The 23,279-nt window shown below is 44.6% G+C and overlaps 1 protein-coding gene across 2 annotated transcripts in view; it reads right to left on the bottom strand.

The window, feature by feature from the left end:
• Positions 1–8,839: 8,839 nt before the first annotated feature.
• Positions 8,840–23,279, bottom strand: part of LOC139413918 (ATPase plasma membrane Ca2+ transporting 2) — a 178,848-nt gene continuing 164,408 nt past the window's right edge. For both annotated transcript variants that reach the window (XM_071161779.1, XM_071161778.1), the window contains 5 exons: positions 22,453–22,666; positions 21,814–22,025; positions 21,425–21,532; positions 17,353–17,538; positions 8,840–9,445 (listed from right to left, as the gene is read on the bottom strand). In XM_071161779.1, the coding sequence (XP_071017880.1) occupies positions 9,116–9,445; positions 17,353–17,538; positions 21,425–21,532; positions 21,814–22,025; positions 22,453–22,666 (1,050 nt within the window). In that variant the 3' untranslated portion in view covers positions 8,840–9,115. The remainder of the gene's footprint in view (positions 9,446–17,352; positions 17,539–21,424; positions 21,533–21,813; positions 22,026–22,452; positions 22,667–23,279) is intronic.

Below are 23,279 nucleotides of genomic sequence, written 5' to 3' on the forward strand. Positions count from 1 at the left end.
AGTGTTCCCTTTATTTTTTTGAGCAGTGTATTTCCAATTTGAGTACATAAGGAGTACAATCTGTGGCTTTTTTTGTTGTGGGTTCTTTGTGGGTGTCTTCATGGCGGTCTTCTAGGGTTGGTGGTTCTTCATTTATCTGTTCTGCTGTGATGTTTAGGCTGTGGTCAGGATCTGGGCTGCTCTGCTGGCTTCTCTGGGGGAGTAGCCAGCTGTCTCACATCCTCCATCTTTCTTTCCTCCTCCTCTTCTAGTGCTTTCCTCTTCTCCCACCGCTGGGCCTCCTCCTTCTGCTTCTCCTTCTGCTCCTCCTCTTTCTCCTGTTGGAGTAGTCTCACCACAGTCAGACATGTCTCTCTCCTCCTCCAGCTCTCCGGAGCTGGTTGAGGGTTTGTTGTTGTGCTGGACTGTTGTCTGGGTCTGGTTGAGGGGGTGTTGTTGTTCTGGACTGTTGTCTGGATCTGGTTGAGGGGGTGTTGTTGTCTGGGTCTGGTTGAGGGGGTGTTGTTGTGCTGGACTTGTCTGGGTCTGGTTGAGGGGGTGTTGTTGTCTGGGTCTGGTTGAGGGGGTGTTGTTGTGCTGGACTGTTGTCTGGGTCTGGTTGAGGGGGTGTTGTTGTCTGGGTCTGGTTGGGTCCTGTTGTATTCGGCGCATATAGACTAATACAATTTGATTTCATTTGTAGAGTCATAAAGACTGTCCAGGAGTGGTGGGTAGACGTTAGGTTTTGAGGCACCGAAAATGCTTGCAGGGTGGAAATCTTCTCGTGGTAGCTAGATGGAAGAAGGTTTTTCAATCGCTCCCTTGAGTACAGCTTCCTGCTGTGCTCTCAGGTCATTTGTGCCTGTGTGAATTATTATGAGGGCTGGGTGACCCAAGTTGGTCCTCAGATAGCAGGTCTAGGGCACGCTTGGTGTTTGGGCACCAGAGTTTAGCGTGTGTGTTTGATGAAAAGTTTATTTTCTGATATACACTGCTCAAAAAAATAAAGGGAACACTTAAACAACACAATGTAACTCCAAGTCAATCACACAGGGGGTGTTGTTGTGCTGGACTGTTGTCTGGGTCTGGTTGAGGGGGTGTTGTTGTGATGGACTGTTGACTGCATCTGGTTGAGGGGGCGTTGTTGTGCTGACAGGAGTGTATTGACCCGTTGTTCCAGCTCCACCTGCCTTACCTCCAGCTGGGTAAATGTTTCCTTCATTTCAATTAGGGAGTAATGCCCTGTGCTGGGGAGGGTGACTCTCCTCTTGGGGTTGCTCGTCTGAAAAGACTGACTTGCTTGGGGTGGGGGAGTCGTCACCAAGAGAGAGCTTCTCCTGCTGTGCTCTCTCTCTGATTCTCTTAAAGTCCTGTAGGAAGTGTTAACTGTTCCCTGTACCACCACTGTCTCAGTCAAAGGCTCCTGAGTTTCCACCTTGAGCCAATACCAGTGGCGACGTGTCGTTCAGGGCAGGTGGGGCAGAGCCCACCTGTTTAGATAAAAATACAAAATATATTTGGTATTATTAACTCAATTTTGACATTGTTTGAAAACTGATATGTGACACGTATTAATGCAAAACAGGCAAAATTACGGGTCGCCACTGACCTCTCTCTTTTTACCTCTCCTCATCCTCGCCTCTTCCTCGACCTCTCCATCTCCTCCTTCTCTTCCTTCTTCTCTATCCTCTCTTTTTACCTGTCCTCATCCTCGCCTCTTCCTCGACCTCTCCATCTCCTCCTCTATCTCTCCTTCTCTCCCTTCTTCTCTATCCTCTCTTTTTACCTCTCCTCATCCTCGCCTCTTCCTCGACCTCTCCATCTCCTCTCTCTCCCTTCTTCTCTATCCTCTCTTTTTACCTCTCCTCATCCTCGCCTCTTCCTCGACCTCTCCATCTCCTCCTCTCTCTCTCCTTTTCTCCCTACTTCTCTATCCTCTCTTTTTACCTCTCCTCATCCTCGCCTCTTCCTCAACCTCTCCTCCTCTCTCTCCTCTACCTCTCCTCTCCTCATCCTCGCCTCTTCCTCGACCTCTCCATCTCCTCCTCTCCCTTCTCCTCTACCTCTCCTCCTTTCTCTCTCCTTTTCTCCCTTCTTCTCTATCCTCACTTCTACCTCTCCTCTCCCTCTCCTCTACATCAACCTCTCCTTCTTCCTCTACCTTCTCTCTCCCTCTCCCCTACCTCACATCCTATCCCTCCTCCTCTTCTCTTCTCTTCTCTTCTCTTCTCTTCTCTTCTCTTCTCCTCTCCTCTCCTCTCTTCTCTTCTCCTCTCCTCCTCTACCTCTCCTCTCCCTTCTCTCTACCACTACCTCTCCTCTCCCTTCTCTCTACCTCTCCTCTCCTCTCCCTTCTCCTCTCCTCTCCCTCTCTCTACCTCTCCTCTCCCTTACCTCTCCTCTTCCTCTCTCTACCTCTCCCTTCTCCTCTCCTCTCCCTTACCTCTCCTCTCCCTCTCTCTACCTCTCCCTCTCTCTACCTCTCCCCTCCTCTCCTTCATTGCACTGAAAGAACTGACCAGGTGAAAGCCACTGACGATAAGCTTCCACCATCTTGTTTGCACATCATCCATTCCTCACAGCTTCAGACAGCCGTCGGACAACAGGAAGTTCTAATGAGGTTGCACCTCAAAGGAAGACGAATGAGCTCCTCAGTCTTGTTAATTCTGCTGAGCATGCTCTCCCCGTCTCCTTCCCTCCTAGCCTCCCTGTGCATTATAGGATGGAGCCGCCAAGGCGCCAAGGCAACCATTGTAAAAAAACTTTATATCCTCGTCAGTTGTGTGTGTGTGTGTGTGTGTTACGCAATCCAGACTCTCACTACACAGTCATGTCCTCAAGCACAGTAGGAGAGACATTTAGATTAAGTCGCTAATGCATTTCTTTAAACAGAGGGGCTACGGTTACGAACACATCTGAAATGGGACCCTATTCCCTGTATAGTGCCAGAGCCTTGTGAGTAGAACACTTAAGGGTTTCTGAGGTAGAACACTTTAGGAAATAGGGTTTATGAGGTAGAACACTTTAGTAAATAGGGTTTATGAGGTAGAACACTTTAGTAAATAGGGTTTATGAGGTAGAACATTTTAGGAAATAGCGTTTATGAGGTAGAACACTTTAGTAAATAGCGTTTATGAGGTAGAACACTTTAGGAAATAGGGTTTATGAGGTAGAACACTTTAGGAAATAGTGTTTATGAGGTAGAACACTATAGCAAATAGGGTTTATGAGGTAGAACACTTTAGGAAATAGGGTTTATGAGGTAGAACACTTTAGGAAATAGCGTTTATGAGGTAGAACAGTATAGCAAATAGGATTTATGAGGTAGAACAGTATAGCAAATAGGGTTTATGAGGTAGAACACTTTAGGAAATAGCGTTTATGAGGTAGAACACTATAGCAAATAGGGTTTATGAGGTAGAACACTGTAGCAAATAGGGTTTATGAGGTAGAACACTTTAGCAAATAGTGTTTATGAGGAAGAACACTTTAGCAAATAGAGTTTATGTGGTAGAACACTTTAGCAAATAGAGTTTATGTGGTAGAACACTATAGCAAATAGAGTTTTCTCCTCAGGTATGTAATCAGATCATGTCATGATGATATTCTCCTCAGGTATGTAATCAGATAATATGAGCGTGTCAAATGTCCTATTAAACACCACCATCTGGTGGCTATTGAGGGAACAACACAACACACATCATTGGAATGACATGGCCTAATCCAATAGGAGCTACAGTCCCACAGTACTTTATCCCATCTGACAATTCACTCTGTCTACGACATCAGCTGTATACACTTGTCCAGTTCCAGCCCAACTAGACGCCCGGGCATTGCATTGTTATTAGCTCTCGGGCCATTTTAACTCTATTGCAGTCCAATAAAACCCCACGTTTAAATCAATTCATCATAAATAACCATATACCATATGTATTATTGATATTTTTAACCGAAGATATTATTAAGAGTTAAAATATGAGATTTAGCTACAATTGAATATTGTTACAGTGTTTTAAACTAATACGGTGCTACACTAGTTTGATATTTTGCAAATCAAAGATACTCTTTACTCTCTACAGCTACAAGCCAAGAAAACCAACGAACACAGACACTGTCACTGCTGATCTTGGATAAATGTAGCATTTTCCCCACTAATAATTAATGTGAGGATTGGGGAGGGAAAGCTGATCCATTGATTTGTACCTAGGGGAAACTTCACCCCGGAGTAAGGAAATCAAAGATCACACAGAGACCCTATCGGGTCATAACACCAATCTGAGAACCAATCACCACACGACACGGGTCACAACACCATTCTGAGAACCAATCACCACACGACACAGGTCACAACACCATTCTGAGAACCAATCACCACAAGACACAGGTCATAACACCAATCTGAGAACCAATCACCACACAGATTTCAAACGACACAGGTCATAACACCAATCTGAGAACCAATCACCACACGACACAGGTCATAACACCAATCTGAGAACCAATCACCACACAGACGCCACACGACACGGGTCACAACACCATTCTGAGAACCAATCACCACACGACACGGGTCACAACACCATTCTGAGAACCAATCACCACACGACACGGGTCACAACACCATTCTGAGAACCAATCACCACACGACACGGGTCACAACACCATTCTGAGAACCAATCACCACACGACACGGGTCACAACACCATTCTGAGAACCAATCACCACACGACACGGGTCACAACACCATTCTGAGAACCAATCACCACACGACACGGGTCGCAACACCATTCTGAGAACCAATCACCACACGACACGGGTCGCAACACCATTCTGAGAACCAATCACCACACGACACGGGTCGCAACACCATTCTGAGAACCAATCACCACACGACACGGGTCACAACACCAATCTGGTTCATGCTGCTCTAGAAATTTATTTCGTGATTTTTTTCATTGTTAATTTATTTTTCACTTGCGCTTGCTCCTGTCTTGGGAGTTGTGGTAATGGACAGTTAAGCAGCAACAAGAGTCACAGTTCGTATAACGTTCGTCAAGCTAGAAAATAATTTACAACACATTTTTTTTTTTACTGACTTTTGAAACCACAAACATGGGACGGGGGGTGGGGGGGTGTTACAATCAGAAAGCATGACTTTTTGCATAGTATTAAATGAACAAAAGACATTGAGTTCTTTATTTACAATTATTGTATAGATAAAACAATTCATAAAAACAAGATGTAGGATGCCGGGAAAGAAACTTATCATTTATACCCATCAAATCGGCTAGAATGCCACATTCCACGTTGGCATTTTGACGATTTCTTTGCTCCACAAAATGGCATGCTGCTAGGTAAAGTACACAGAGGCAGGTGACATATTGCAAGAAGTGTCCTCCTTATTAGGATCATTATTATTATTTATAACATTAGTTGGATGAGTTTAGTGAAGCGTGTGTATGTTGACATGATGAACAGACTGAGGTCTGAGCCCGTATTCAGAGTAGGATTGCTGGTCAAGGATCAGGTCCCCCCCCCCCCCCCCCCCCCATTTTTCTATAATAATCTTATTCACTATTATCTAAAAAAGGTCAAACTGATCCTAGATCATAACTCCTACTGTGATAAACGTTATGAATACAGGGCCTGGTGGTCTGGTTGAGACTAGAATGACTCAGGGACCATATTCACAAAGTGTCTCAGAATAGGAGATGTAATCTAGTATCCGTTTGAGGGGAGGGGGGGGGGGGGCTGATCCTAGACCTGAGTTGCTTTGTGAATACGGGGGCCCCTGATCAGTAATGAATTCTGCTATGGAGGAATTGCTTAGAGTACAAGCAGAGTTTAGTAAAGTACAGCCCACTAGCCTGGACGGATGGACCGTTGTGTGTATGTCCTCTTAGAAGACATTCCTCTTAGAAGACATTCCTCTTAGAAGACATTCCTATTAGAAGACATTCCTCTTAGAAGTCATGTACATGGAACACACTGTTGCATCCCCTTAAAGCTGAACGTATAGCTTGAATGTATAGATGTGATGTTAAAAAATAAAAAATAAAATGTTGGCTGAAAATCTTTTGATGTAAAAAAACAATAATAATGTTTTACCCGAAGGAGAAAAAAAAATACAAAAAATAAAAATCAAGCGGTTTTAAAAGCAACTGCAGAAGTCAAGATAGACCATTTCTGAATGAAAATAGAGCTGTTTCAACAACAACAACAACAACAACAACAACAGTCCTTAGCTTGTTCAACAGGCCTGAGCTAAGTGTTGAGAGCTTGTGCACCCTCTCCTAATCCGACGGCAGAATTGGTTTAATAAAAGAGAAATCAGGTCAACGTATAATTACCACGGGATTCATTTAGAACGATTGGGATTGGTTCAACTTGCATATTGAGCATATTACATCATGCTTTTCCATGACTCCAATTGGTTGTAGGAATATTACAATAACACAAGAGTGTGTGCTATGAACGCCTCTGTGCCTTTTGATATATAGTAAGTTAAGTGTGCCTTCTTTTGTAATCTCCCACATCCTTTTTTTTTATTTTTTAAAGCACAATAAATAGTTCTAACAACTAAGTGAATAGTGTTGAGATGCTAGAGTTGACTCTCTGAGGCAGGAAGACAAGCTTGGTTAAAACACCACAGAAACACATCTAAAAGCACACCAAAAAGGGGTTTCATTCATATCCTGATAGTGAGGAAATTTCTTCTTTTTTAAATTTTTTTTGTTGTTGTTGTTTATAACGAGTTGAAGCATCATTATTATTTTTTTTTGATTTTTGTTTGTCGTTCAAAATGCCAATAGCTTTGGATCTCCGTGTGGTTTTTTTTCTTATTATTTTTCAAAAGGAAAACAAGAAATCAATAAAATAATAAAACAATCAATCAACACATTATATCACAAGATTTTCAACACAACTTTTAGATTTTTCTATACAGATAAACCAAATATAGTTTGCAATTTCTAATATAAATCCATCGCAGCCTTTGATGGTCACACAAAATAAAATGTAAAAATCCTTAAAACTAGCAGTTTTATATAGGAGACATGTCCGTTATAGAAGGCCTGTTCGGCCGCTCAGCTCAGAGTAAGTCTCCATTTAAGTTACATTTCAAGCTTTGAACAAAAAATAAGAAAAATAAGAAAAATTGTAATCAAAGAAATAAAACCTTTAGTCTTATTAACATCTCTGTTTGGAAACAAAGGTTCAAAGTTCATCTTATTAACATCTCTGTTTGGAAACAAAGGTTCAAAGTTCATCTTATTAACATCTCTGTTTGGAAACAAAGGTTCAAAGTTCATCCCAACATTCATATAATATTAGCTAACATGAATTATTACATCCCATAATATTTTGGTTTTCTTTTGTTATCCTCTAAAAAAAATATCTACAGTATTTGATAGCAGGCAAGTCCAGTACAAGGTATATTATAAACACCAATGAGGAGAACTCAAACAACTTGAGTTTTTTTTTTTCTCCAACTACATCTGCTGAATGGTTTGGAACCCTACGAATCAACCAGGAAGTTTCTACGGGTGTTGTAAACCAATGACATTCTCTTAAAGCACATAAATAAGTTAAAAGTAGTTTGAGCCATCGAAGCAGAAACAAGGCAACATGCCAACAAATGAAGATAAACTCTGTGTGTATATATATATATATATATATATATCATAAGTTTAAGAAATTGTATTTATTTACGGGTTCCTCTTTTCCAACAGGTGCAAATCTACTGTGCTTGTTGAGTCCTACGGCCTTGACACACGTCTCATTTTTATAAACCAAATACATTTTTACACTTAAAGAACTCGCAGACCAACGATCGGATAAAGCTGCCTTAAAGAAGCAATTCTCACCCACCCAATCAAATAAAAAAAAACTATTTAAATAAAAACATTGGATAATGTACATTCATGCAGGAGCAATAATAAATGTTTTTAATTGAATCTATTAGGAGAAACAGTCATTGTTAATGTGAGGACGGAGAGAGGAGTGGGTTGTAGTTTATGCTGTTTTTTCCACTCACTTTCTGGTCCTCCTCTTCACTGCTGCTAGAAACATGGTTCAGTCAGTCAGCAGCGCGCGCACACACACACACACACACACACACACACAGTACACACACATGTCCTGTGTGTTGGCTTTGTTGTGCTTTCTGATTGTATGTGTGGTATGATGTTTTCTCCAGGTACAGGAGGAGAGATTGCAGGAGACAGACTGAGGCTAGAGGAAGGTCTCCAAACTGCAGACAAAGGAGGTATCCAAGAGACTGAAAGACAGAAGTCTCCAACCTGCAGTGTGGGAGCCACCAGGCTGTAGTAGATATCTCCACCAGGCCTCAAGAGAAAGCTCTCTATATTGCAGTAGAGAAAGCTCTCTATATTGCTGTAGAGAAAGGTCTCTATATTGCAGTAGAGAAAGGTCTCTATATTGCTGTAGAGAAAGGTCTCTATATTGCAGTACAGAAAGGTCTCTATATTGCAGTACAGAAAGGTCTCTATATTGCAGTAGAGAAAGGTCTCTATATTGCAGTAGGGAAGGCTCTCTATATTGCAGTAGGGAAAGGTCTCTATATTGCAGTAGAGAAAGGTCTCTATATTGCAGTAGAGAAAGCTCTCTATATTGCAGTAGAGAAAGGTCTCTATATTGCAGTAGAGAAAGGTCTCTATATTGCAGTAGGGAAGGCTCTCTATATTGCAGTAGGGAAAGGTCTCTATATTGCAGTAGAGAAAGGTCTCTATATTGCAGTAGAGAAAGCTCTCTATATTGCAGTAGGGAAAGGTCTCTATATTGCAGTAGAGAAGGGTCTCTATATTGCAGTAGAGAAAGGTCTCTATATTGCAGTAGGGAAAGGTCTCTATATTGCAATAGAGAAAGGTCTCTATATTGCAGTAGAGAAAGGTCTCTATATTGCAGTAGAGAAAGGTCTCTATATTGCAGTAGAGAAAGGTCTCTATATTGCAGTAGGGAAAGGTCTCCAAATGGCAGTGAAGGAGGTCTCCAGATTGCAAACGGAGGTCTCCACCAGCCAGGCTATCAGAAGGTGTTGCTAGAGGTCTCCAAGGGCTGCAGTGGGCTGGTGTCTCCAAGGTTGCAGATGAGGTCTCCACCAGCCAGCTGCAGGCCACTAGAGGGAGGTCTCCAGACTGTGCAGTGGGCTGGCTGGGCCGGAGGATGCAGCTGATTTACTGGTGGTGTCGATGGTGAGGTTGATGCCGCTGTCGACGGCGTTGTTGTTCTTGTTGGGGGACTGGGGCTGGCTGCCTGTCTGGGACTGAGGGATCATCCTCAACGCAGGGTCCTCTTCCAGGTCAGTGTCGTCTATCAGGGGGATGTGAGGCGTGGTGTCTTCTATCCTAAACTCTGGGTGGGTCATGAAGTTATGGATGGACGGTCTAGAGTCTGGTTTCTCAAGGCCTTCGTAGAGGGAGCTACGGAATGCATTCACGACGCGAATCTGTGGTAGGGAGGGAGAGAAGAGGGAGGGAGGGAGGGGGGGGAGAGTAAACACAGGAGAGCAAATAAGAACCGTCAGGAAGATTTGACTCTGGGAGAGGTAGAGAATCCTCTGAGAGATGGTCAGATAAAGACAGAGGGGGTTAGGTAGGAGGAAGAGGAGGAGGAGGAGGAAGAGGAAGAGGAAACTGCAGTCTGTGGTCTGCTTTCACAGTACAGTACTGTATAATACGGTACAGTACGATATAATACAGTATAATACAGTACAACATGGTACACAACTCACTGATCTGACGCGCACCTAAACAGAAGGTCATAGGCAAAACACAAGATTAAGGTAACACTCATTGTATGTATATAACAGGACCCAATGTGTGATATACCTATAGAGATAAGACACATTATACCTATATAGATGCAACACGATATACCTAAGACACAATATACCTATAGAGGTTATACCTATAGAGTTAAGACACGTTTTACCCATAGAGATAAGACACATTATGGCTATAGAGGTTATACCTATAGAAAAGAGACACATTATACCTATAGAGATAAGACACATTATGGCTATAGAGGTTATACCTAAAGAGATAAGACACATTATACCTATAGAGATTATACCTATAGAGATAAGACACATTATACCTATAGAGATAAGACACATTATACCTATAGAGATAAGACAAATTATACCTATAGAGATAAGACACGTTATACCCATAGAGATAAGACACATTATACCTATTGAGACAAGTCACGTTATACCTATGGAAATAAGACACAATATACCTAAGACACGATATACCTAAGACACAATATACCTATAGAGTTAAGACACGATATACCTCTTGAGATAAGACACGATATACCTATAGAGATAAGAAACTATATACCTATAGAGATAAGACACGTTATACCTATTGAGATAAGTCACGTTATACCTATAGAAATAAGACACAATATACCTAAGACACGATATACCTATAGAGATAAGACACAATATACCTAAGACACGATATACCTATAGAGATAAGACACAATATACCTATTGAGATAAGACACGTTATACCTATAGATTTAAGACACGTTATACCTAGATTTAAGACACGTTATACCTAGAGATAAGATGCGTTATACATATAAGACACGTTATACCTATAGATAAGACACGTTATACCTAGAGATAAGACGCGTTATACCTATAGAAATAAGACACGTTATACCTAGAGTTAAGACACGTTATACCTATAGAGATAAGACACGTTATACCTATAGAGATAAGACACGTTATACCTATAAGACACGTTATACCTAGAGATAAGACACGTTATACCTAGAGATAAGACACGTTATACCTAGAGATAAGACACGTTATACCTAGAGATAAGACACGTTATACCTAGAGTTAAGACACGTTATACCTAGAGATAAGACACGTTATACCTATAGAGTTAAGACACGTTATACCTATAGAGTTAAGACACGTTATACCTATAGAGTTAAGACACGTTATACCTATAGAGTTAAGACACGTTATACCTAGAGATAAGACACGTTATACCTATAGAGTTAAGACACGTTATACCTAGAGTTAAGACACGTTATACCTAGAGTTAAGACACGTTATACCTATAAGACACGTTATACCTATAGAGTTAAGACACGTTATACCTATAGAGATAAGACACGATATACCTATATAACGTTAATAAAGAAATGATCCAATGTGAGATACACCTGTAAAGGTAAGTCACGTTAATAAACTGCACACAGAAATACAAATCATGCAAGTTGAAGACCTCTGGAGGTCGGAGGTCAGTAATGGTAGGAGGAAAAGTTTGTACTTCAGATCCATTGTACCTATAGAGTTAAGACACGTTATACCTAGAGTTAAGACACGTTATACCTAGAGATAAGACACGTTATACCTAGAGATAAGACACGTTATACAGATCAGATCAGATCCATTGTAGGAGGTTGGAAGAGAGACAGGGAGTGATGGGTAGGACATCCACAGAGACTGTGAATGGATAAATGTGGACATAGTTGGACATAAAGGAGGGATGTCCAGTTTTTTTTTAAGGAGATATGAGGAGACAGGGGGGGGGGGGGGGGGGGGTGCTGGGAAAGGATCACAGTGAGTGTAGCAAAACAACACAATGAAAGCAGACCAGACCACAAGCTTCAACGACCAACCAAACTAACCAGACAACGAACATGCAACAGGGACCACGTGGTGATGAACAGAACACAGGCACACAGACACATAGCTGTACAACACGGCTAGGTTTTACTGCCAGAGGTCTGTTTCTCTGAGCTCAACTCCATGCACGTCTGAGCAAACAGTCAAGTATAAGCCCCAAAGTAGTGCTTGTTTTGTTCCTGTTGTTTTTTATGATTTTTATTGGAGACAAATACACTAAAAGCATTATGTTATAGTAACATTGTTGATGTGTAACACACGTAAAATATATGAATTACATAAATGGATTAAATTTAAAATATATTTTTCTAAATTATTTTGTAAATATGTTTTGCTTCTTAAAAATATTTATTTCACTTTCACTGGTTAATTAAATTAGCGGTTCTGAATTGCCAGTATTGAATTCAAATGCATTCACCGGCACAGTTTATTAGGTACACCCCCCCCCCGGTCACGAAAATGGATCACTTCTACAGTCAGGTGGTCGTGGCTCGTTATGTAAAGCTAACGGGCATCCAGACATTCAGTTTCTGTATGATGGAACGTTAGATGATTGGTCGGTGCCAAGCACGTCAGATCCAGTATCTAACAAACGTCCTCCTTCCTGGTCTTTTCACAGACGAGCGTCTAGGGTTTACGGAGAAGGGTGCGACAAACGATAAACATCCAGTCAGCCCCGTGGGCGATAAAACAGCTCAGGTAAAACGTCAAGAATCCTGCTAACAGGTCGGACCACAAAACGGCATAACGACGCAGTCCAACGGTGGTGTGCAGAACGACATCTCGGAACACACAATTCGTCGGTCTTCGTTACTGATTGGCTATTTGCAGCAGACGACCACACCAGGGTTCCACTCCTATCAGCTAAGAACAGGAAGAAGCCCTGCTCCCGTGGGCAACGCCATCACCAACACTGGATAATGGAGGAGTGGGAAAACATTGCCTGGAACATGACAGCGAGTTCAGCTTACTAGAGTGTCCTGGTCAGTCCTCCAGACCTCAACCCTATAGAGCATAATGGGATGAGATGGAACGGGCTGTCAGCAGCATGAATGTACCACCGTCCAATCTGCTGCAACTGTGGTGATGTCATCGCGTCAGCATGGACCCACATCCCTGTGGAACGTTTCCGACACCTTGTAGAATACCCCAAAGAATTCAGGCTGTTCTGGAGGAAAGGGGGGGGGGGGGGTTCCAACCCGGTATTAGATGGGTGTACCTAATAAACTGGCCAGTGAGTGTAAACGCTTCATGACATCTACTACAATCCCTTTTCAATTCAGATGTCTATTATGCTAACCAGAACTTTTAAGAGGAATGATGTGCCACTGATGTATAAAAAGTAAATTAGATGCGAGGGGAATTATTTCCCATGTTTAATGATAGAAGCATGAAACTCTTTAAACATCCTTGAAAAAAGTATGAGTTTCTCAGCTGCTGTTTTTAGGAAATGGTTATAGTTTCATCTACGTCTTACCAGACCAATATTGTCAGAACTAACATTTTTTTAGGATTGACTGAGTACTCTGGGGTACTCTTAATCTTCTTGATTTTTTGGGATCAAAGGGAGGTAAAGTGGATGGGGGGGAAAAAACAGAAACAATCAAAGAAATCGGACCGTTCTCCACGAGCGATGAAAAAGGTCTACACTGTGGCAAGTCAGTCATATCAGCATTACGTACATAAACTCAGATCAAACCAAACAGCGTGAAGCCACGAGACGGGATGGGACACTGGCTACAGGCCCTCTGAGTTACATAAAGACCAGAAAGAATGGGACACTGGCTACAGGCCCACCGAGTTACATAAAGATGACAGAACAGAGAAGACAGGACCATGAGAGCGACTGGACACAGGAAAGAGAGAGCGACTGGACACAGGAAAGAGGGAGCGAGAGAGGCGATTCTCTGCCTCCTACTTCCGTCTTGTCTTCTCAGCTGTAACGAGAAGAGAAAACCAGCATCCAGTTTCACCCCTGTAAATAATGGATGATACCATTGGCTGAAACAGCACAGTAACGGATGATACCATTGGCTGAAACAGCACAGTAAGAAATTATACCATTGGCTTATACTTGAATGTTTACCCAGCCCGGTGAGTATTTTTTTGGTGTGGTTGAATTCATTTTAACATCAAAGTTTGTCAAACAATGGACGAAAACTCACAACCTGAAATTCACGACGTGGGCGGTAGCCTCATTCCACTCTTAGCACTCTGGGAAAACAAAGACATGTAACAATGAGACAATAACTCTCTTGGGGGGGGGGGGGTCACAGAGATGAACATAATATGTCAAGAAGTGTAAAAGAAAATGAAGAATAGAAAAGAAAATAAGGTAGTCTGGAGAAACTGTCTTCAGAGATGCCACCCATAAAACAATCAAACAACCAGTTAGCTAGAGATAGATACCTTAAACCAAAACAGATCTGGCAACCTGAGAGATACCTTAAACCAAAACAGATCTGGCAACCTGAGAGATACCTTAAACCAAAACAGATCTGGCAACCGGAGAGATACCTTAAACCAAAACAGATCTGGCAACCTGAGAGATACCTTAAACCAAAACAGATCTGGCAACCTGAGAGATACCTTAAACCAAAACAGATCTGGCAACCTGACTAGTAGAAACTAATTACTAGTAATAACGAATTACTACAGAGATGTTAGAATATATAATGTTTAAACAGAAACCTTTAGAGTTTATCCATCCTACATAACCTGACCAGAACCATTCAGAGTTTGTCCCTTTTTGGTCCCGTGGTCAGAAAAAAAAAGAGAAAAAAAAAGACCCAAATTATATCTTGAGGTTGTAAAAATGTGATAAGTTTCCCAAATCCTGATTGGAGGACTCCGGATTTCCCTTCTTATTCCCTCACAATTCAAGGAATCTTCCAACCAGGATTTCAGCGAAACCTGGGAATTTGGGGATAGTTTTGAGATGATAGTGATGGGATTTAATTTTTTTTTTTAAATGGTACAAACTTAAGTTGAATACACTGATTGTACTGTAATAAGCAAAGCCTCTCCCAACTAAATGACTCAACTGTAATGTACAACGTTACTGTAAAGGGATACTTCTAGGGTATCTGAGAGACTGGGCGACATCCCTGAAGTAACAGAAGCAGAGGACAGTGACTCACGCCCAGTGGGAGAGGTAGGAGAAAGGGCATTGGACAAGGACACGTGACTGGGACTAGAAACATTGGTTACGTCCTGGTTCTGACTGGTGGTGGAGGACTGTCTCCGTAGCTGGCCCTGATAGGAGCTGCCGCTCTTGAACGTGTTCACCACATCGATCTGGAGGAGGAGAACACAAGACAGGCCGCTCATAGACAGGTCAGACAGACAGGTCAGACAGACAGGTCAGACAGACAGGTCAGACAAACAGGTCAGACAGACAGGTCAGACAAACAGGTCAGACAGACAGGTCAGACAAACAGGTCAGACAAACAGGTCAGACAGACAGACAAACAGGTCAGACAGACAGACAAACAGGTCAGACAAACAGGTCAGACAGACAGACAAACAGGTCAGACAGACAGGTCAGACAGACAGGTCAGACAAACAGGTCAGACAAACAGGTCAGACAGGTCAGACAGGTCAGACAGACAGGTCAGACAAACAGGTCAGACAGACAGGTCAGACAAACAGGTCAGACAGACAGGTCAGACAGACAGGTCAGACAGGTCAGACAGACAGGTCAGACAGACAGGTCAGACAGACAGACAGACAGACAGGTCAGACAAACATGTCAGACAGACAGACAGGTCATACAGACAGGTCAGACAAACAGGTCAGACAGACACGTCAGACAGACAGACAGGTCATACAGACAGGTCAGACAAACAGGTCAGACAGACAGACAGACAGGTCAGACAGACAGGTCAGACAGACAGACAGGTCAGACAGACAGACAGGTCATACAGACAGGTCAGACAGGTTGACTGAGGCAGCACAGCACTCCCAGGGAACCTGTCGCACTGACAGGTAGTTTTAGTGTATCACAGTGATAATGGTACTGCCTCAGAGTAATGGGCTTTGATCAGAAGAAACCGAGGGGATGCCAACGCAGTGTAGGGCCCAATGTTTGACAGACAGGACATGGTAGTAGGACAGACGAACAGACTAGGCCATGACAAAGTGCATCCCCTGGTCTTAGCCATGGGGAAGCTGTCTCTCTGACATGTACGTGATTGAGACCTCTTAGGGATCACAAAGATCCTTAAGTATCACAGTGATAACGGGACTGGCTCAGAGTAACGGGCGACAATCAGATAAACAGACAGGCCATGGTAGTAGGATAGACATGACGGCTAGGCTGGGATAGGAGGATCACCCACCCTGAGAACAGTGTGTTTCTGCTATATAGGTACGTAAAGACCTTATCACAGTGAAGGTACTGGCCCAGAGTCATGGAGTCCAGTCGCAAGCAGATTGCGCCAAGGGGATGAAGAGTTTGGTTCAAACCCTCCAGACGTCAGTGTCTGGGAAGACTGGAGTACTGGTACTGGAGGAGCTTCAGCTGTGGTTCTACAGTAGGTTTCAACTCCAACCCTGTTCCTGGAGAGATACCCTCCTGTAGGTTTCAACTCCGACCCTGTTCCTGGAGAGCTACCCTCCTGTAGGTTTTAACTCCAACCCTGTTCCTAGAGAGAAACCCTCCTGTAGGTTTTAACTCCAAACCTGTTCCTGGAGAGAAACCCTCCTGTAGGTTTTAACTCCAACCCTGTTCCTGGAGAGATACCCTCCTGTAGGTTTTAACTCCAACCCTGTTCCTAGAGAGAAACCCTCCTGTAGGTTTTAACTCCAACCCTGTTCCTGGAGAGCTACCCTCCTGTAGGTTTTAACTCCAACCCTGTTCCTGGAGAGAAATCCTCCTGTAGGTTTTAACTCCAACCCTGTTCCTAGAGAGAAACCCTCCTGTAGGTTTTAACTCCAACCCTGTTCCTGGAGAGAGACCCTCCTGTAGGTTTTAACTCCAACCCTGTTCCTGGAGAGCTGTAGTTAAAACCTACAGGAGGGTTTCTCTCCAGGAACCGGAACAAGATAAACCTTTCAGTTCCTAATACTGATCCAAGAGATACTCCAATATTACTACTATAACACACATTTTAATGACGTTCAAGTAACTGCAATATCATCATGCAAACTCACAGTGTAGTCGGTCCATGGAATTTCATGACAATAGTATTTTCTCAATGTACTCTGTACATTTTATTTTACAGTGTTCTCGGTCTGTCCCCTCCCATAGCTGGTCATTGGTCTGTCCCCTCACATAGCTGGTCATTGGTCCCATCCCTCCCATAGCTGGTCATCGGTCTGTCCCCTCCCATAGCTGGTCATCGGTCTGTCCCCTCCCATAGCTGGTCATCGATCCCACCCCTCCCATAGCTGGTCATTGGTCCCATCCCTCCCATAGCTGGTCATCGGTCTGTCCCCTCCCATAGCTGGTCATCGGTCTGTCCCCTCCCATAGCTGGTCATCGATCCCACCCCTCCAATAGCTGGTCATTTGTTCCCACCCCTCCCATAGCTGGTCATCGATCCCACCCCTCCCATAGCTGGTCATTGGTCTGTCCCCTCCCATAGCTGGTCATTGGTCTGTCCCCTCCCATAGCTGGTCATCGGTCTGACACCCCCCCCCCCATGGTTTGTCATTGGTTTATCTTTCCCTCCCACAGCTTGTCATTGGTTCCTCACCTGAGTCTGAATGCGGTTGAGCCCCCTGAACCAGAGGACCTGACCGCGTCGCAGCTCTCTCTCCGCGTGGTCGATCTCCTCGTTGTCCTCGTTCATGTCCTCGTCCCCAGGCATTTCGTTCTTCTTGGTCAGCTGACCCGCCCCTCGCAGGAACCGCAGCTTGCTGTTAGGGATAGTGGCGATCACCTGGGGGTGGGGGGGAGAAATGGAGGGAGAGGGAGAAATAAAGGGAGGGGGGTACATGATTCTCTCCCAAAGAGAGATTTGATTCTTCAGTTTCAGAAGGAACTTATTAAAGAACTCAGCGATATATGAATATATATATGTTTCTTTAATAAAAACATAATACCATTTGTAAGTTTTTGTTTTAAGAGTATGTAGAGGCATGTCAAGGTGCGTCAAGGTGTGTTTACCTGTCCCCAGACCAACTCTCCTAGACCCAGGTATGTAAAGGTGTGTTTACCTGTCCCCAGACCAACTCTCCTAGACCCAGGTATGTAAAGGTGTGTTTACCTGTCCCCAGACCAACTCTCCTAGACCCAGGTATGTAAAGGTGTGTTTACCTGTCCCCAGACCAACTCTCCTAGACCCAGGTATGTAAAGGTGTGTTTACCTGTCCCCAGACCAACTCTCCTAGACCCAGGTATGTAAAGGTGTGTTTACCTGTCCCCAGACCAACTCTCCTAGACCCAGGTATGTAAAGGTGTGTTTACCTGTCCCCAGACCAACTCTCCTAGACCCAGGTATGTAAAGGTGTGTTTACCTGTCCCCAAACCAACTCTCCTAGACCCAGGTATGTAAAGGTGTGTTTACCTGTCCCCAGACCAACTCTCCTAGACCCAGGTATGTAAAGGTGTGTTTACCTGTCCCCAGACCAACTCTCCTAGACCCAGGTATGTAAAGGTGTGTTTACCTGTCCCCAGACCAACTCTCCTAGACCCAGGTATGTAAAGGTGTGTTTACCTGTCCCCAGACCAACTCTCCTAGACCCAGGTATGTAAAGGTGTGTTTACCTGTCCCCAGACCAACTCTCCTAGACCCAGGTATGTAAAGGTGTGTTTACCTGTCCCCAGACCAACTCTCCTAGACCCAGGTATGTAAAGGTGTGTTTACCTGTCCCCAGACCAACTCTCCTAGACCCAGGTATGTAAAGGTGTGTTTACCTGTCCCCAGACCAAATCTCCTAGACCCAGGTATGTAAAGGTGTGTTTACCTGTCCCCAGACCAACTCTCCTAGACCCAGGTATGTAAAGGTGTGTTTACCTGTCCCCAGACCAACTCTCCTAGACCCAGGTATGTAAAGGTGTGTTTACCTGTCCCCAGACCAACTCTCCTAGACCCAGGTATGTAAAGGTGTGTTTACCTGTCCCCAGACCAACTCTCCTAGACCCAGGTATGTAAAGGTGTGTTTACCTGTCCCCAGACCAACTCTCCTAGACCCAGGTATGTAAAGGTGTGTTTACCTGTCCCCAGACCAACTCTCCTAGACCCAGGTATGTAAAGGTGTGTTTACCTGTCCCCAGACCAACTCTCCTAGACCCAGGTATGTAAAGGTGTGTTTACCTGTCCCCAGACCAACTCTCCTAGACCCAGGTATGTAAAGGTGTGTTTACCTGTCCCCAGACCAACTCTCCTAGACCCAGGCATGTAAAGGTGTGTTTACCTGTCCCCAGACCAACTCTCCTAGACCCAGGTATGTAAAGGTGTGTTTACCTGTCCCCAGACCAACTCTCCTAGACCCAGGTATGTAAAGGTGTGTTTACCTGTCCCCAGACCAACTCTCCTAGACCCAGGTATGTAAAGGTGTGTTTACCTGTCCCCAGACCAACTCTCCTAGACCCAGGTATGTAAAGGTGTGTTTACCTGTCCCCAGACCAACTCTCCTAGACCCAGGTATGTAAAGGTGTGTTTACCTGTCCCCAGACCAACTCTCCTAGACCCAGGTATGTAAAGGTGTGTTTACCTGTCCCCAGACCAACTCTCCTAGACCCAGGTATGTAAAGGTGTGTTTACCTGTCCCCAGACCAACTCTCCTAGACCCAGGTATGTAAAGGTGTGTTTACCTGTCCCCAGACCAACTCTCCTAGACCCAGGTATGTAAAGGTGTGTTTACCTGTCCCCAGACCAACTCTCCTAGACCCAGGTATGTAAAGGTGTGTTTACCTGTCCCCAGACCAAATCTCCTAGACCCAGGTATGTAAAGGTGTGTTTACCTGTCCCCAGACCAACTCTCCTAGACCCAGGTATGTAAAGGTGTGTTTACCTGTCCCCAGACCAACTCTCCTAGACCCAGGTATGTAAAGGTGTGTTTACCTGTCCCCAGACCAACTCTCCTAGACCCAGGTATGTAAAGGTGTGTTTACCTGTCCCCAGACCAACTCTCCTAGACCCAGGTATGTAAAGGTGTGTTTACCTGTCCCCAGACCAACTCTCCTAGACCCAGGTATGTAAAGGTGTGTTTACCTGTCCCCAGACCAACTCTCCTAGACCCAGGTATGTAAAGGTGTGTTTACCTGTCCCCAGACCAACTCTCCTAGACCCAGGTATGTAAAGGTGTGTTTACCTGTCCCCAGACCAACTCTCCTAGACCCAGGTATGTAAAGGTGTGTTTACCTGTCCCCAGACCAACTCTCCTAGACCCAGGTATGTAAAGGTGTGTTTACCTGTCCCCAGACCAACTCTCCTAGACCCAGGTATGTAAAGGTGTGTTTACCTGTCCCCAGACCAACTCTCCTAGACCCAGGTATGTAAAGGTGTGTTTACCTGTCCCCAGACCAACTCTCCTAGACCCAGGTATGTAAAGGTGTGTTTACCTGTCCCCAGACCAACTCTCCTAGACCCACCTGGACCAACTCTCCTATGTAAAGGTGTGTTTACCTGTCCCCAGACCAACTCTCCTAGACCCAGGTATGTAAAGGTGTGTTTACCTGTCCCCAGACCAACTCTCCTAGACCCAGGTATGTAAAGGTGTGTTTACCTGTCCCCAGACCAACTCTCCTAGACCCAGGTATGTAAAGGTGTGTTTACCTGTGACCAACTCTCCTAGACCCAGGTATGTAAAGGTGTGTTTACCTGTCCCCAGACCAACTCTCCTAGACCCAGGTATGTAAAGGTGTGTTTACCTGTCCCCAGACCAACTCTCCTAGACCCAGGTATGTAAAGGTGTGTTTACCTGTCCCCAGACCAACTCTCCTAGACCCAGGTATGTAAAGGTGTGTTTACCTGTCCCCAGACCAACTCTCCTAGACCCAGGTATGTAAAGGTGTGTTTACCTGTCCCCAGACCAACTCTCCTAGACCCAGGTATGTAAAGGTGTGTTTACCTGTCCCCAGACCAACTCTCCTAGACCCAGGTATGTAAAGGTGTGTTTACCTGTCCCCAGACCAACTCTCCTAGACCCAGGTATGTAAAGGTGTGTTTACCTGTCCCCAGACCAACTCTCCTAGACCCAGGTATGTAAAGGTGTGTTTACCTGTCCCCAGACCAACTCTCCTAGACCCAGGTATGTAAAGGTGTGTTTACCTGTCCCCAGACCAACTCTCCTAGACCCAGGTATGTAAAGGTGTGTTTACCTGTCCCCAGACCAACTCTCCTAGACCCAGGTATGTAAAGGTGTGTTTACCTGTCCCCAGACCAACTCTCCTAGACCCAGGTATGTAAAGGTGTGTTTACCTGTCCCCAGACCAACTCTCCTAGACCCAGGTATGTAAAGGTGTGTTTACCTGTCCCCAGACCAACTCTCCTAGACCCAGGTATGTAAAGGTGTGTTTACCTGTCCCCAGACCAACTCTCCTAGACCCAGGTATGTAAAGGTGTGTTTACCTGTCCCCAGACCAACTCTCCTAGACCCAGGTATGTAAAGGTGTGTTTACCTGTCCCCAGACCAACTCTCCTAGACCCAGGTATGTAAAGGTGTGTTTACCTGTCCCCAGACCAACTCTCCTAGACCCAGGTATGTAAAGGTGTGTTTACCTGTCCCCAGACCAACTCTCCTAGACCCAGGTATGTAAAGGTGTGTTTACCTGTCCCCAAACCAACTATCCTAGACCCAGGTATGTAAAGGTGTGTTTACCTGTCCCCAGACCAACTCTCCTAGACCCAGGAAGGTGCACCATCCCCACTTTTCCAAATCCAGAGGAGTACAACTGAACGGCTTCCCTCCAAACTGCACGATCACAATCTGTAAACACACAGATAGGAATCTGTATTATAAAACTGTATGATACCTCACAACGTACACACATCCTACCTGGATTGGCGAAGGTTCCTACCGGGAATGGCAAAGGTTCCTACCTGGATGGCAAAGGTTCTTACCTGGATGGCAAAGGTTCCTACCTGGATGGCAAAGGTTCTTACCTGGATGGCAAAGGTTCCTACCTGGATGGCAAAGGTTCCTACCTGGATGGCAAAGGTTCCTACCTGGATGGCAAAGGTTCCTACCTGGATGGCAAAGGTTCCTACCTGGATGGCGAATGTTCCAAAGACGATGGAACAGAAGATGGGGTTCCTAAAGATTCCGTCGAAGACGTTCCTCTCTCCGTGGATCTTCCTGGCGTTGATCTCATTGAAAAGCTGCATGAGGACGAAGGTGTTGAAAATGATGGTGTAGTGTTCTGACGGAGGGGAGTGGAGAGGAGCGTGACGACCACTGTCTATGTCAAATATCTGCTCACCTGAGAGAGAGAGAGAGAGAGAGAGAGAGAGATCGAGAGCGAGAGAGAGATATCGTCTTGTTGATGTCAAAGAAGTCACCTATCACTCCCAATGATTTGGAGCTAGAGGTGGCTAAACTTATCTGATGTTTGTCTGTTTAAAGAATCATGAACCACGTATTACAGTTTCTCATGACTCATAGACTAGTTTTACGGAGAGGAACCATCTAACATCAAGTTGTAAAATCCTGAACTTCCCCCTTTAATAAAACCAAGGTGTTTTAACCAAAAACAATGCTAGCCAGGAGGACAGTACACTTTAATGACGTACCAACTGTGGCCAATGGGATGGTCTAGCAGTCTTGAGACGCTATTTCAGCTATCTTTCCACTCTTTATCCAATGAACAACAAATAGGAGAGGACTTTAAAAATAAAGAATCCCTTTACCGACGAACAGCAGGGAGAAGATGATGACCAGCTGATAGATGCCGTGTCCCAGGATGTTCTTGGTCATGGTGCTGGAGATCAGCGGTTTGTTGCGGCCGTACGGCTTCCGCATTAGCAGGGCCTCGGTGGGGGGCTCCGTCGCCAGCGCCAAGGACGCAAAGGTGTCCATTATCAAGTTCACCCATAGCATCTGGACCGCCTTCAGGGGAGAGTCCTACAGGGAACACACAGGGTGGTTAACATTAGAGACTACAGATGAAACAACTGGACCGTCGTCAGGGGAGAATTCTACAGGGAACACACAGGGTTATTAAAGGATGGGAGAATCCTCTGAATAATATCACTTTAAATTCAACACTGTTCCTGGAGAGATACCATCCTGTAGGTTTTAACTCCAACCCTGTTCCTGGAGAGATACCATCCTGTAGGTTTTAACTCCAACCCTGTTTCTGGAGAGCTACCATCTTGTAGGTTTTTAACTCCAACCCTGTTCCTGGAGAGATACCATCCTGTAGGTTTTTAACTCCAACCCTGTTCCTGGAGAGTTACCCTCCTGTAGGTTTTAACTCCAACCCTGTTCCTGGAGAGCTACCCTCCTATAGGTTTTAACTCCAACCCTGTTCCTGGAGAGCTACCATCCTGTAGGTTTTTAACTCCAACCCTGTTCCTGGAGAGATACCCTCCTGGAGGTTTTAACTCTAACCCTGTTCCTGGAGAGATACCCTCCTGTAGGTTTTAACTCCAACCCTGTTCCTGGAGAGCTACCAGCCTGTAGGTTTTAACTCCAACCCTGTTCCTGGAGAGATACCATCCTGTAGGTTTTAACT

Source organism: Oncorhynchus clarkii, chromosome 7 (genome assembly GCF_045791955.1).
Source record: "Oncorhynchus clarkii lewisi isolate Uvic-CL-2024 chromosome 7, UVic_Ocla_1.0, whole genome shotgun sequence".
Lineage (NCBI taxonomy): Eukaryota > Metazoa > Chordata > Actinopteri > Salmoniformes > Salmonidae > Oncorhynchus > Oncorhynchus clarkii.